This window comes from Trematosphaeria pertusa, assembly GCF_010094035.1.
Source record: "Trematosphaeria pertusa strain CBS 122368 unplaced genomic scaffold BU26scaffold_15, whole genome shotgun sequence".
Taxonomy (NCBI): Eukaryota; Fungi; Ascomycota; class Dothideomycetes; order Pleosporales; family Trematosphaeriaceae; genus Trematosphaeria; species Trematosphaeria pertusa.
The window spans coordinates 395,645-409,749 of NW_022987226.1; the positions used below are offsets into that span (position 1 = coordinate 395,645).

The 14,105-nt window shown below is 54.7% G+C and overlaps 5 protein-coding genes across 5 annotated transcripts; 3 read left to right on the forward strand and 2 right to left on the reverse strand.

Moving 5' to 3' along the window:
• The first annotated feature begins 499 nt into the window (after positions 1–499).
• Positions 500–1,202, forward strand: BU26DRAFT_94527 (uncharacterized protein). The gene has a single exon (XM_033836530.1). The coding sequence runs from the start codon at positions 719–721 to the stop codon at positions 1,118–1,120; it is 402 nt and encodes a 133-aa protein (XP_033679136.1). The 5' UTR covers positions 500–718; the 3' UTR covers positions 1,121–1,202.
• BU26DRAFT_94528 (kinase-like protein) lies at positions 1,203–4,403 on the forward strand. The gene is made up of 6 exons (XM_033836531.1): positions 1,203–1,827; positions 1,881–2,230; positions 2,280–2,449; positions 2,501–3,567; positions 3,617–4,143; positions 4,193–4,403. Exons 1-6 carry the CDS (start codon positions 1,285–1,287, stop codon positions 4,353–4,355), a joined length of 2,820 nt encoding a protein of 939 aa, XP_033679137.1. The 5' UTR covers positions 1,203–1,284; the 3' UTR covers positions 4,356–4,403.
• A 664-nt stretch (positions 4,404–5,067) lies between these two features.
• Positions 5,068–6,528, forward strand: BU26DRAFT_94702 (uncharacterized protein). Its single transcript, XM_033836532.1, has one exon. The coding sequence runs from the start codon at positions 5,189–5,191 to the stop codon at positions 6,356–6,358; it is 1,170 nt and encodes a 389-aa protein (XP_033679138.1). The 5' UTR covers positions 5,068–5,188; the 3' UTR covers positions 6,359–6,528.
• On the reverse strand, positions 6,352–7,621 carry BU26DRAFT_522841 (uncharacterized protein). Its single transcript, XM_033829883.1, has 3 exons — positions 7,360–7,621; positions 7,084–7,225; positions 6,352–7,025 (listed from the first exon to the last, which is right to left on the reverse strand). Exons 1-3 carry the CDS (start codon positions 7,441–7,443, stop codon positions 6,781–6,783), a joined length of 471 nt encoding a protein of 156 aa, XP_033679139.1. The 5' UTR covers positions 7,444–7,621; the 3' UTR covers positions 6,352–6,780.
• Positions 7,622–9,741: 2,120 nt separating this feature from the next.
• On the reverse strand, positions 9,742–13,912 carry BU26DRAFT_94717 (uncharacterized protein). Its single transcript, XM_033836533.1, has 3 exons — positions 13,908–13,912; positions 13,653–13,793; positions 9,742–13,550 (listed from the first exon to the last, which is right to left on the reverse strand). The coding sequence occupies exon 3, from the start codon at positions 13,542–13,544 to the stop codon at positions 9,879–9,881; it is 3,666 nt and encodes a 1,221-aa protein (XP_033679140.1). The 5' UTR covers positions 13,545–13,550; positions 13,653–13,793; positions 13,908–13,912; the 3' UTR covers positions 9,742–9,878.
• Positions 13,913–14,105: the final 193 nt, after the last annotated feature.

Here is a 14,105-nt window from a genome sequence, read left to right on the forward strand (position 1 = left end):
CCGCTGTTGAAGCTCAGAGTGGTGGCATGGTGGCTATCTGGGTATGGTCAGCCGTATTTCTCTTCGTAGTACCTAGCTCTTTTTGTGTAGTCTCTTATATTTAGCAAACGGTTGGAATAGAACTGCTTCGGGGTTTGAGTTGCTGCAGTCCAAAAAGCTCATCCGTAGAATACGAAATTCGACATTGGTCTTATCCATTTGCTGACCGTGGCGTCGGACCCGGTATGACGCTGCTGTAGCTTTCTAATACGCGACCCACAAAAGATTTCTCTCTGTGCCCGACTTTTTTTCAGAAGGGCTTTCAAACTAGGTATGTCTTACATACAGCCCACAGCCCAACGTGTGACTTCGCCAGCCCGATGCGCGCAATGTGGCTCAGCAACTGCAAGGCATATTCGAGCCATGAAGCCGGCATCTGCACCATGACTGTTGCCTCGCCCGCGATGCCGCGCATGTAAAGAACGGGGAAAGCGCAAGTGTCGCGCTCGTCGTAGCTTCGAGCGGCGTCATGGAGGGTGCTGTCAGAAATGTTTCGGCTCCTGAGCGATCGCAGCACCTAGCCGTCTTGGCTTTAGCAGCCCCCTAGCAAAGGGCTTGTCTCAGAGGATCCGGAACTGCGACCCAAATTCAACGTCCTCTCTTGTGCTAACCACCAACGGTCTCTGCAATGTTGCTTTTTGCGCGGCATTGTAGCTTGGACAAACCTAGGTGAGTCTTGATGGCCAGGGCAGACTGCGTCGGCGGTGCTATGCAGGTGCAAAGCTGCTGCCTAGGTCGGCTTGCCCATTTCATCATCGTGCTTGTTTCCCTGGTGTCCCCGTCGTTTCTCATGTCCGATGTCAGCTCGTCAATGCAATGTTTTTTCTTTGTAGTCGCCGAATGCCGTTTTCATTGGTGTTCACAGCCCTGTCCATGGCTCTCTCTGCCCTTTTTCCTGGCAGAATCGCCCATGGCGAAGAGGTGGAAGGAGAAAGAGGTGCCAAATACGTGGCGGCGTCCTTCGCTGCAGGGCTGGATCGGCTGTGGTGGCTGGCCGAGCTTGGCTTGTGCGGGCTCGCATGCCCTCCGCCGGCCCTCGAATCGGCCAGCCCACCGACAAGCACTCCCGACCTACAAATGAGCCGCGCCGCCCAGCCTGGACACCTGAGGTCGCTGAATCGCACAGGCGCGTCGTTCATCGCAGCAGTCTAGCGATGCTACCGATGTCCTGTGCGCTCCTCCATATTTATACACGTCCCTCTTGCTCCCCGACTGCGTCTGTGCCCCGCCTCACCACCGCTCCCAATGCACACATGGTCGCATCCTCTGTCTGACGTGTCCGACTTTCTGGACCAGGTTCGGAACGCTCAGGTATTGGCTGTGGATGTGTCTACGCCGGCGCAAACGCGTCCATTCGTACCCATCCACGCTCTTCGACGCTACTTGACCGAGGGCACCATCAGGAAGCTCTTGGTCTGCTTCCATCGCTCCACCAACGACTGGAAAGCAATCCAGCAGGGCTACCTGGCTGTGTTTACCATCCTCATCTCTATTGGCAAAGGCGCTTACATTACCCACTTCATCCACTACGACAGCCTTGCCGACGAGCGCCTACCGTTTCGAGGAGCCGACGACTGGCCACCCGATTGCGTCGAGTTCTTCCAGAAGTTCGCCGACGCGCAATGGCAGTTCTGCGCCCAGCCACTGCGTAGAGATCGATTGAATGAGACGAGATACCGGAAGGAGGTTATTATACCAATCAAGTCAAGCGAACCCCTCAAAGTGGGCCCGGACTCCTGCACTTATAAGGTTGGGATCTATCCTGGATACAACTTCCTCGCGGAGCAGGTGAATCATGCCTGTCACCCTCGAAGAGCCGCGCGTTGACGATGATGCGATAGGATGAAAACGGCAAGCCTTTGACGAACACCTTCGTCCTCAAGACGTGCCGCGAAAAAGACGCCCAATACCATCATAACGAGGTGGATGCCTACAAAGCCTTGAGGCACCAGAATGACGTTTCACGCAACATGGCTCGCTTCTACGGGTCATGGCACCAGGGTCAAACGTATTATATGGTGCTCGAATATGTCGGTGGGGGTACGCTGGTGGATTTTTTCGAACGAGTCGAGCCTCCTACAAGGAAGGAAGACATACTGAAGCTCTGGGAGGAGCTGCTGGACATCGTCAAGCCGGTGGCGCGCATTCACAAGCTGCCGGACCACGATAACAGACGGCAGTATTGGCAGGGGTCAGTTCGCCTTTGTGGTCGTTTGAGATGGCTCGTTAATCAGATGCAGGATCCATCACGACATCAAGACCAGCAACATCCTGGTCTCAGAACCTTTCGGTCCTTCTAGGTTTGATGTTGTGTTCAAGCTTGCAGACCTAGGCTTGACGGACTTCGAGCTTGCAGTTCAAAAGGGTAAAGAGGTTCGGCGACGTGATACACATGGAACCCAAATGTTTAGTGAGTTCGCTTGTGCGTTCCGCCATGCATTGGAAACTAAGTTGCGATTAGCTGCACCTGAGTATCACCGGGACGAAGGTGACTCATTCCTTGAGCGAACCATTCTCGATGCGAAACCCAGCAAAGATATTTGGTCCCTCGGCTGCGTCTATAGTGAAGCCGCAGTGTGGTCAGTTCTAGGAATGGAGGGACTGAAGGAATATCAGAGCAAGCGTGCAGCTGCTACCGACCAAGTGCCGAAGCTCCGTTGCACGGCATACAGTGGCTGCTTCCATGACGGCGAAAAGGTCCTTCAAGCAGTCATCGACATGCATTTACGCGTTCGCCAGGAACGGCGCCGGAATGATTATGTGGTCCACGATGTGGTCACCATTATCGAGGATATGTTAGACGAGGCTCTGTCCCGACCTGATGCGGTTGATGTCTACAAACGCTCCCGCAAAGCTCTGAAAACGGCCAAGGCCTGGTCCAACTCCCAGTTGGAGCCTCCCAGCGATACTTCGTACCCTCCGATCTTCCGCGATGACTCAGATCCATTTGGAAGAAGGCAGACGCCTCCAGAGATTCCTCCCGAGATAGCTGGAACTGGAGCAGGCCTTGGTATGACGGGTGTTCCTCTGGGTGCGCTTGCCTCATCGCCTACAAGCGTCCTTAGCAAGGACTTTGGCCCTCAACCTTCGCCAATTTCACCGTCGTCTTCAAATTTGACTTCTGAGGAGAAGCAGACCGACCCCTTCGACCAGACACCGCACGCATCCTATAATGGCTCGCCTATTGCCAAGCGACACCCGCGACCTGCATCTGAACCTTTCCTAGGCGAAGATATCACCAGTTTACCGGACGCAACCCCGAAGGCAAACGGGGCCGGTGCTTCTACCTGGCGGCACTCAACGCCAAATCCGCAACGTTCTACCCATGCTCCATCGCCTAGACCTGTGGACAGTTCATCTCGTGCCGTCGTTTCTAGTTCGGCGCCTGGGAATGGGACGGAACGATCGAAGTTTCCCCACGTCACAATAGAAGAAGCTTGGAAGTGGATAGCCCGGACGAAGAAAGGTTCCAACACGACGCCACTTGAAGGACATGAATACCTGAAGAGGCTAGCTTCGAGAGACCAGGTAAGCTAATCTGAATCCATTAAACTATCGGTACGCTAACGATACCCAGATCTTTTTGATCGACGACTCCATCACCATGAAGTCGCATTGGAGCAAGGTCCGGCGAGCATTCGAAACGCTGGCTTACCTCGTGAAGAAGTATGATCCAGACGGGATCGAAATTCGATTCACAAATACGCCTTCGGAAGAGGGCCGAAGCAAAAACCGTGAAAAGCTACTGGAAATCCTGGATCGCATCACCCCCGCCGGGCAATGTGACATGGGCTTGGCCCTGGGCAAGATCTTGGAGAGGTATCACCCTGAGCACACCAAACCACAGAAAGGCCTCCTTTCCCGCTGGCGTAAAGAAAAATGGGGCGTCAATATCTACGTTCTCACTGACGCAGTTTGGGAGGATGATGAAGAATGGTTGGATGGGGTAGTGGAGCCAATCAAGAGCCTAGTCGACAAGCTGGTCGACAAGGGACTGACGAAGGGACATGTGGGCATTCAGTTCATCCAATTTGGGGACGATCCGGTAGGCACGAAGCGCCTCAAAATCTTAGACAATGAGTTGGACAAACATGCTGTAACCAAGTACGTATTGCGCGCCTCAAGTACGAAAGTTCGAGCTAACGCGTCAAAGGGACATTGTCGACACCGAGCCCTATGAAGGGAATCTTTATAAGATGCTTCTCGGATCTATCGACCCAGCGTGGGACAAATATACCCCGAAGAAACCCTCTGGCTCGGGACCAACGCATCCATCACCGCAGCAGAGCAAGAACGGCGCTGTGACCTGGTGTTAATCGGTTCGGCCGGCCATAATAGTGACCTGGCCTAGTGATCTTTGTGTTGCTACACCGTCGGCAAAAGCTTTTGTCGACCTCACTTCCGTCTCGCATCTACATAATTTTGGAGGATGCCGGGGACTCCTCACCTGCACATACCACGCCTCGCTTTTTCAACAGCATCGTGCACGTCCATCTGGGTTGTGTCTTTAAACAGAGCAAGCCTGTGCTCGCCCGAGCAAGGAGACTTTCTCTTCTCAGTACCCTTGAGGTCGCGGTATACACACCATGGCGTTCGGTCATTTTGGGACATCATCTGTTTCGTTGAATTTTAAGAAATGAGTTAATGTCTACGACCATAGTCTCAACCCTCGGTCTACGTGGAGAAGGCTGTAACTAAAATCGCATAGCAAGGCGTTTGGCAGATCTTGTATGGACTCGCGGCGGGACTTTGTTGGTTGCGTTCGCGCACCCTTTTGAATACCCACATAGATAGACATGCCTCAGCATTATCTATTAACGCTATTTTTCAACTACTTCAAAAACTACTTACTAGATATGAAGACTACTCACTTGATGTGAATCTCCTGGGCGTAAAGCTTCACTCAGGTTGCTCCGTACAATTCATCCTGCCCCGCATTGATAAGGAGCAGCTATCGATAAATGGTCCGAGCTTCACGGCCCCGCCAAAATTCGGTGCAGCACTTTTCCGCATAAAAATTACTACTCAACAGCAGCAACGGAAAAGCACACTTCTATCACGGTCGTATGATACGTTGACCCGCAGAAGGTAGTTCGAATTCCTGCTTCGGTATCATTCTGTAAAATAGAAAACGCGCTAGAATCCTGCCATGGCAAAACCGAACGACCTCCGCGCCCTCATCGAGCTCTCGAAAACTACGCAAACGCTCCTCCCGCACTACCAGTCCTCCCTCGCGCCTTCGGCCGCAAATGCCACGTCTTCAGAGCCTCAGGCTTTCTCGACCGACCTGCCAAACCCGCTCGATGTGGTAAAAGCTTGCACCACGCTGCTGAAATCGCACACGACGACGCTCTCGCTCCTCCTCATCACGCCGCCGCTCACGCCGTCAGCATTAATAACGAAGATTGGAGATGTCAGCTCTGGTGTGTTGAGTGGTATGGTGGCCGCGGCTGCATCTACGCCACGATCAGGACAGAGGGATGAGCTGGGAAGCTTGATGCGTGGTGAGCTTAGGGCGCAGGTGCGGAGGGTAATTGGCACATGGGGCGAGGTTTTGTCTCTGGTCCTGCGCTTCGCTGAGCGGAGGCAAAGTTTACAGGGAAATGGAAGTGCAAAGGGAAAGACGAAGGATGAGGGCCCTACTGAGAGCGAGAAACAAGACGTGCTCGCAGCTACCGGCATGGTGTGGGAAGCGTGCGACGCGCTGCTCAAGCTATGCGGTGACGGCGTCGCTGGCTTGGTGGTCAAGAAGGCGGAAGAGTGGAGAAGCGTACTACTAGACGCGCTGGAAGAGTTGAAGGAGTGGGGTGAGGATGTGGAAGATAGCGATGACGAGGCGAAGGGCAGCGACGCGGAAGATGGCGGATTCGGGGATGAGGATGACATATTCGGAGCTGCGAACAAAATAGGCAAGGGAGATAAGGAGTTGAAGGCGCTGCTGGATACCAGTGTCAACAAGCTGAAGAAGATGGGCATGCTCTACCAGGCGTTGAGCAAGAGGAGGCTGAAGACGTTTCCTGGTACTTCACCAGGAGCTACGGCGCCCACTGCTGCCAACGGCGAGACTGGCGGAGGGCATCCAGATCCAATGACGAAGCTGGACGGCCTTATGGTTTCACTGAGAGCAATACCGGAAAGCGTCGATGACCTGGCAAGCGCTTTCTATGATCTGGACGAAGAAGAAGCGAGGCAGACGCTAGACAGATGCTGTGGAGAAGCCAAGAGCGCCATTGCGTTGGTCAAGCAGAGCTGGGCTGGTAAAGATGATGAGTTCACTGCGTGGTCGAGCAAATGGGTAGATGCACTGGATGCGGCATGAACGTAACTTGATGGAGCCCCTGCCCTCGATCGATCTCGCCAGGAAACATGTCTTCCTTCAGATACGAGCCATGCGCCGCGCTCGTGCATCATGTACCTCGCCTATCGTATCTAGGGCGGAAACAACGTGGAGAAGGCGGCGCCATTACCGTATCTGGTTCGGTCCGAAGCTGTCGATCATACAGCAGATGACGCCCTTGCAGCGGGTGTATTTTATAGCTAGGAGACTGTAAAGGAAAGAGGAATTCGGTATGGATTCCCATATCAGAAGAGAAGCCCTCTTGAAGAACCTAATACGAGGTTAAGCAACCTCATTCTATACCTTCAACACATACCCAAAATCAAGAATCTCCCTGCCCATACCATCTATATCGCTGGTAGTCGAGCTCCGTTTCCGGTCTGTGTCGCATATCCAATTTGCGGCTACAATCCAAGAACAGCCGCCAATCCAAGCGCAACAGCACCCACACTCGCAACATTCGCCATCGCACCACCAGTATTCTCTGCCGCGCTCCCAGATCCCGTCGCCGTTCCGCTTTGCGATCCGGTCGTGCTCGCAGTCTGGCTGCCGTTCGAAGAGCCACCACTAGCACTCGGGACAGTGGTCGGCAGGCTGGATATAGAGACGCCGGCTTTGGCGCAGATGGTTGCCACCGCGGGAGCAATTTCTGTCGAAATTCCGTTAGTGGGGGGTGATCGAGATACGGAGGGAGGTGCAGCACGCACTGGCAATTTCTTCCGCGGAGCACTTGGAGGGCACGCAGGACGTGACGGAGGAGGTGATGGCATCGGAGCCCGTGGTGCACTGGCATTTGGTGTCCGAGAGGCTGCAGCCTGAGCCCGACACGGCGGCTGCGAAGCAGGTGAGCTGGAGGAGATTTTGTTAGCCATGGTCTTTTTTAAATGGAGATGGAGGTGTCTGGATAGCGAATTGAATGTTGTTGCAGCCGTTTGAGCGGGGATCCGTGATGGTCGCGCAGGCGCACGAATAGTGGTACTTACAGCGCAGTCAGGAATGCCCTGAAGGTCCTGCGCGCCCACGAAAGCGAGCGACGCCGCGAAGGCAAGAGCCGAGAAGAAGCGCATGTTAACGGTAGTGGGTAGTGAATTTCGGACAGGAAAGGACAGTCGATGTGCAATAATGGTGTATCTAACACGAGAAATTCCAAGAGAAGCGAAGGTTCTATGAACACAAGTCGATGAACGAAGAAGGAGAGTGAGTAGTAACAAAACAACGTCAACAGTCAGTGGGCGGGGACCCGCAATGCATTTTGTACTCCATGCAGGTGCAACTCATTGCAGTACCCACACACACACAGTTGAGCCCTGGAGGTTAGTAAGCTTTGAGCCCTGAGCTTAAATGGGGCCCGCATCCGCTAATTGGCTTAGCGCGTGTGTGTGTGTGTGTGCACCAATTGCGATGCTTCTGCCTGCTCTGATTCGGTGGGCTTTGCTCGAATAGAATGGGGCACGGCGTGTGTGGTGTTGCTGAGAGTTTGGGAGTGTGCAACGGGGGACGAATGGGGGGAGTGTGGCATGGGTTGGGTGTGATTGATTGATGGGGATGCGGGAAGTAGCGGCCGAGTAAGAATATGGAGATGGTAGAAGACCTCGAGTGTCTAGTGAACATGTGTGAGCGATAGAGGGCGCGGGGCGAGTGCGCCTTCGTGAATCGTGATTGGTGGTCTAGTCCCCTTTTTCTTTCCTCGGGGGATGTGGAATCTGCTTCCCCGCTGCAAGTGATAGCTTGAGGAGTAACTTTCTTTTCTAGGCGCTGGAGGTCTCGAGGGTCACGTACTGTGGTAAGTTTGCTGCTGCGATAGCAGCGTGAGAAGCGAAACGAAATGCGAACTTTTCTTTTCTTTCTTTTCTTCATGCTCGTGCATGCTCGAACCCGTTATGCTTAATTCCCGTGCCGTTTGCTCCCCCATCTCATCTCCCAATCTCCCACTTCGCCCACTTGCCTCTTCCTTACCCCCAAACCTCGCGCCCAGCTAAAACGATCGCCCACCTGCATCTGCATGTGCATCTCCAGCTCCAGCTTCTCAAACCTTCCAGATCGCCCCGCGCATCTTCTCCAACCTTCCTGATCGCCAAACCCGCCGCGCAGGGGCCCCAGCTGCTCGGCGGCAACAAGACCCGCCATCCCGGGCCAGCGAGCCAGCTGAAACGCATCACGCACCGGCCCCTTGCATTAGCGGCGGCGGCGGCGATCAGGGGTTTTCAGAAAAGCCGGCTTGTTTCGGATCCCTGTCAGTATGTAGTTGCTTGAGTTTCTTTTTTTCTGGAAAGAAGGAAGGCCTGCATGCATGGTATTAAAAGGAAGGGCGAATCAAAGGCGAAGACTGGGGAGTAGTGAGCAGCTTGGACTGGTTTTCGGATAATCCAGAACGAGGGGAGGGAGGGAAGTAAGGGAGATCTGATCTGCGCAGCTAATGCAGCGACGTCGATATTCTTGGCAATATTTTGTGAGAGATACACAGCATGCCTATCTACTGTGTATGCACAATGCGGTGCGACGGCTTTGTGGCTGAATGCGATTCCTGCGCTGCACTGCGCTGTCATCGTCACTCTACATATCGATACGTACACACGCTTTACATGACTTAGAAACGCCTCATCACTATGCATTGGCTTGCTTGACGTTGTCTCATGCTGGGGAAAAAAAGAAGGCGATCTGCATCCGGCCAACTGCAGAAACATTCGAAACTCTATCATAAGAAACTCTGTTGTGAGAAACATTAGTGCAAAGTCTCGAGTGTAATAAGCGCGTGGGGGTCAGCTCTGAGTAGCTTCCAAACGCGCTGGATGCCCCAACGCCCCGATGTGCAAGTGCTGCCGGCTTCGTGTTTGCCCAAGGATTTATTCTTCGATGGAGGGCATGCTATCGCATAGCATAGAATAGCATAGCAAGCATAACATCGCAATATGATAGCTTGTTAAGAGTTACATTTCGACTACTGCGGCATTGCTGCCTCGCGCAACGCACGCATTTCGGTACCCCAGTACTCAAACTAGGCACTATGATACTAGTACAATAACACCCTGTTCCATCCCAATCCGATCAGAGGCAAGTATGCCCTCCATTACGCAGCGCCTCCAAGCAAACACCGACCCATAACCCAGCTATGCTCGGTGTGTGTCCCAACAAATATGAGATGATCCAGTGGAGGTCGCAGTCTAGCAAAGGAGGGAATGATCTGATCCAGCATATAATCCGCAGAACCGCCCCGAGCCAAACCAACATTGTACCCTACGTTTCTCTCGTGAGATGAAGTGAGAAAGGAAAAGACCGGGACACCAAAGAGGTATATTGCTGAGTTGACTAGTAGTAAAAAAGAAAACGAGGCCGTGGTCGCACATGGGAGAAAATCTGAAGAGGTGACCCAAAGAAGAAATTATCGCACTAAAAGGGGCGTAGTAGAACAGAGTAGAACAGAGTAGGTGAGAGATATTGCTGCTTTTGACCAGGCGCCGTGACAGTGAAACTCCCTAATTGGCTAATAGAGGAAGGAGAAGCTTTAGAACATGGCGCCGTTCATGTTGCGCTGAGGGTTGGGGTTTACATGGATAGGTCGGGGTGGCGAGTTGTTGCGTCCGAAAGGAGTTGTTGGCGTAGCCGGGCTGGCTCCAGCCTGCGCCTGCGCTGTGCCGTGCAAACTCTTTCCTTCGCTTGATGTCTGTCTTAGTCGTTGCCTAGGCAATTGTGTTTGGCTCGATAGTGCGTCAGACGAATTCGTCCGCATTGGATCCGCGAACGGGGCGTGAGGTGCACCCAGTCCAGGATGAATGCCCGGATCATGGTACTCTGACCGGCCAAGGCCGAAGCGTCGCCTCTTAGGATTGATGGGAGGAACTGGCGGGGGCGTTTGTATGCCGTTCTTAAGAGAAGCTCCAGGCGGCAGATTGATAGTGTCGATGACCGAGGTCGTAGATACGAAGACAGGCTCGGAAATGTCAGACTTAGCAATCGACTTCTTTCGCAGGGTGCCGATCTTCGCCATCGGCTGCGGCGCCGCGTTAGGATTGAAGGCCGGCGCAACTGGCGTTCCTGGGTTGGACACAGGCGGAGTGTTGTTGGCCGAGAAAGGGGGTACGGGCGAGGCTTGTGGACGGAACGCGTTCAAGCTCGGGCTCGGATTGCCAGGTGAGGGGCGAGGCGAAGCTGGAAGGCCGGGGGAGAACTGTGGTGGCTGTGGGCTATGACCAGCGGGAGAAAGTCGAGGCGAAGCTCCATTGACGGGTCCGTGGCCAGTATGGATTGGCTGGAGATGCTTCGACTCGAAATAGTTAGACGCAGCGGTTCTGCTATTGCTCCGCGATCTCAACCGGCCTTGACTATCCAGTGATGGCCTCTCCGCGGGGAGGGGCTGGGTTGTATTGGCAGCGTAGCCAGGGAGAGAGGGAGACGAGTTTGGAGGGTACATGGTGGTCCTAGATCCGACACCTTCCGCCATAGCTTGCTCTAGATCGTCACGGTACTGTCCGGGCCGGCTGCGGGAACGGCCAGAGGAGACCTCAGAATTTGACCGATCTCTCGTAGATGCTCTGCTGGATGAAGGCGGAGACCTGCCCTGGGGTCGCGGATCTCTGCTGCTATCGTTGGTTGCGGAACGCTGCCGGCTCTCTTCGCGCTCGCGCTGGGCATCCCTCTCACTTTGCTGAAGCATGCGCATGGGCTTCTGTCGCAGCGACTGCCCTTCAGGCCTCCAATGATCCCCTGCTAGAGACGTGCTGCTGCCATTCGCCGAGTTGGCCCCAATACCGAGCATCTTCATCGCTTTAGAAGGAGCCTCCTGCTGCCTGTGGGCGTCGACCGTCGCAAACGACTCCCGGCTCGATTTTGCGCGAAGCATACTTAGGGCTGTCTTGAGTCCGCCAGATGATGTTGGTGCAGGGCTTGTTGATCGGCCTTCGGCCCTCGCTCTGAGGCTTTCCTGAATGGCGCGCTGGCGTTGAACGAGATCCCGCTGGAACGCTTCATGTTCCTCCACGCTATCACCACGTTGATGTGTCTTCTCCTCCTCCTTCTCCCAAAGAGGCTTATCGTTGATCGGCTGCGGTTTTGGCTTGGGTGCATCGACGGGGCTCACAGAGCTCACGCTTCCTCGTTCGTTATAGAACGGGTTGCTTTCGATATCATCCAGGTCCCAAGGATTAGAGTGACTGTAGCTTGAATGTGCTGGGGTATCAGTTTCCGAGGTAGGCTGCCGTCGCTGGAGACCAAAATTCTGCGTCTGCAAGGGGGGCGGGCTCATTATACTCTGACGGTTATCGCCGTAGTCAGATGAGACATTGCTGACGTTTCGTAGATGCTGTCGAATGAGGCCGCTGAGACCACCATTGTTGGGACCCAGGGTGGGAGAATCTATATCTGCGTCGTCTGGCTTACCTGCAGGGTCAGCCTGGGGAGATGAGCGGGGTTCATCCTGCCGGGGTCGCGACGGACTGCGAGAAGGCAGTGGCGGATGGTCGAACTTGTCCGGGAGCCGGGAGTTACTCCGCGAACGTAGAGCGGGATGATCCAGAATCGGGGGAGCTGGTCCAGTCGCGGTGGGAAGATTCTCGATTCGTCGTCCCCGCTCAGGAATCTTGGGCAGGACTGGCTGAGGAGCTTCTTCCTCGTCATCGCTTGAGCCAGGAGATGCGAAGAATGTTGCTCCTTGCTGAGAATCAGGGGATTGGACGTTCATCGTCGACGGCTCTGGCTGCGGGCGTGGCGGATGGGTGGCGGTGGTAGGTGAACTCTTCATTTGATTGGCTGCCGACTGGAACACCGAAAACGGAGATGGTGCATGTTTCTGCTCAGATGTCGACTCGGATCGCTGTCGATCAGTCGCCGCAGTCTCGGCACGTTTCCGTTTCTCAAGTTCGGCGCGCTCGCGCAAGGAGGGCTTCCTAGGGTTGTCCAGCTTCGGTACCGAGGCGTCGCGCTCTTGCTGCAACTGCTTGAGACGCTCGGCATACCGCTCTTCGCTAAATGCCTGCTTCGGCTTGTTGAAGGCACCCATGGCGGTTGCCTTTCCTCGATCTTGAGGTTGCAGTGCTGAGTTAAGCATCTGGCCATCCTCGCTGTCACTCGCCAAAGGGCTAGTTAGCGGAGGCGACTGTGGACGAGAGATGATAGGGCTTGATCCGCTAGACTGTGCATCCTTTCCATTCGGGATGCCGGGATTGCCCAGTGCGGTTGGACTTTCGGTGCGGAAGACGGGACCCCGGTTGAACCGGTCGTTCAGGTTTGTCGCAGATCTTGTTTGAGAAAATAGTAACGGCGGGGTCGATCGGCCTGTGGGAGCGCGTGTTCTTTGAATAGAGTTGAGTCGGTTCAGTGCTGACGACTGCTGGTCGTAGATGTGCTGGTCCAGGCCTTGGTCGTACAGCCTGCGGGCCTTGGTGGTAGAGCGATTGAGCTCCACAGGCGACGTGGGTTGGGCCGAGTTGTTGAGAGCGGGCGAGGAACCAGCGACCGAATTCGCACCCTGTGATGCAATTGATGTTGCGGCGGTCGAAGTGCGAGCGTTGGTGCCGGAATTGGTGGATGATGATGTTTCCCTGCGCCGGCTGAAGCCCTCGGTGGACGGAGAGTAGGTATCCTTGGCGGGACTGGAGGGCTCGTATACGGTGCCCTGCTGCTCTTGAGCCTCCTGGGCGGCGAGTCGCTCCTTCTCTTGCTGGCGTAGCTTCTGGAAGGTGGACAGGTTCACGTCGTCCTCGTATAACGCTCTACCCTTGGACGACCCGCTACCCGAGATCTTGTAGATCTTCTGTCGCCCGCCAAACAAAATATTTCCCTCACCGGGTCTCGCCCGGCTCATCATGCTGCCAGAGCCATCGTCGGTATTGTGACTGTCAAACGAATTCTGCCGCTCGGTTGCGAAGGGCGGGCGAATTGAACCATTAAGCGATGAAACTTCGGCTATATCAGAGAGCCCTCCTGGGACGAAACCAAACTCGTGTAGACGGGACTGCCGTTTTGGTTGCAAAACACTGTCGTCGCTTGCCTTTCCAATCTTTGAACTCGGGTCGTCCTGTTCTCTCAGCATACTGAAGCGTGTTGACAAGCCGGGCATAATGAGACTCGTCCTGAAGTCGTCTATCTTTGGCAACGCCGCCGACAGGTCGAGCTCGGGCTTGGGCTCCGGCTGCGCCTTCTTCTTGTCCTTCTTTCTCGTGAGGAAGCGATTCATGGTGACCTGGTAACGTTAGACAGTTCCAGTCGAGCGATCAACCGCCTGAGCGACGAGCAGTAGCTCGCACGCAGCGATGGGCGGTCCATGTTGTGAGGAATGTCTTACTGAGGGTAGCAACCACGCTCTGGGGGGTTTACTATTGTCGAGCGAAGGTCTGCTGTACGGCCGTCACCGCCCTATGCAGTGCTTGCTGGCCAGAGCGGACGTCAGCAGGCGACTGGCAGTAGGATTGGGCGCAATGGTCTTCTATTCGTGCGTGTGAAGTTAGCGATGGGGCCTACATGTAGGTGTCCATCTGCATTCCTCGTGCTCTTTCCACCACCAACAACATGAACCAGCCGCACAGGAGGGAAGACGTACCCGACCAACACGACTGCGACCAATATCCTCTACCAATGGGTGTTGCGGGGGCGTAGTGCGGTATTATAGGAGACGGAAGCAGGCGCGAGCTCCATGCAGCATCCGACACGTCGGCAGCGATAGCGGGCAGTGGATTATAAAATACGTTTCGGGAGGTTTATCTCGGTGCGAAGGAATGTATTGTGTAGAGCGAAAGGA

Bases quoted from the DNA above. Each gene is read 5' to 3' on its own strand.
- BU26DRAFT_94527 (XM_033836530.1), top strand. From the start codon at position 719: ATGGCCAGGGCAGACTGCGTCGGCGGTGCTATGCAGGTGCAAAGCTGC.
- BU26DRAFT_94528 (XM_033836531.1), top strand. From the start codon at position 1,285: ATGCACACATGGTCGCATCCTCTGTCTGACGTGTCCGACTTTCTGGAC. The intron at 2,231-2,279 runs GTCAGTTCGCCT...AATCAGATGCAG, and splicing joins AGACGGCAGTATTGGCAGGG to GATCCATCACGACATCAAGA. The intron at 3,568-3,616 runs GTAAGCTAATCT...AACGATACCCAG, and splicing joins GGCTAGCTTCGAGAGACCAG to ATCTTTTTGATCGACGACTC.
- BU26DRAFT_94702 (XM_033836532.1), top strand. From the start codon at position 5,189: ATGGCAAAACCGAACGACCTCCGCGCCCTCATCGAGCTCTCGAAAACT.
- BU26DRAFT_522841 (XM_033829883.1), bottom strand. From the start codon at position 7,443: ATGCGCTTCTTCTCGGCTCTTGCCTTCGCGGCGTCGCTCGCTTTCGTG. The intron at 7,226-7,359 runs GTAAGTACCACT...AATCTCCTCCAG, and splicing joins AGGGCATTCCTGACTGCGCT to CTCACCTGCTTCGCAGCCGC. The intron at 7,026-7,083 runs GTGCGTGCTGCA...GAATTTCGACAG, and splicing joins CTCCGCGGAAGAAATTGCCA to AAATTGCTCCCGCGGTGGCA.
- BU26DRAFT_94717 (XM_033836533.1), bottom strand. From the start codon at position 13,544: ATGAATCGCTTCCTCACGAGAAAGAAGGACAAGAAGAAGGCGCAGCCG.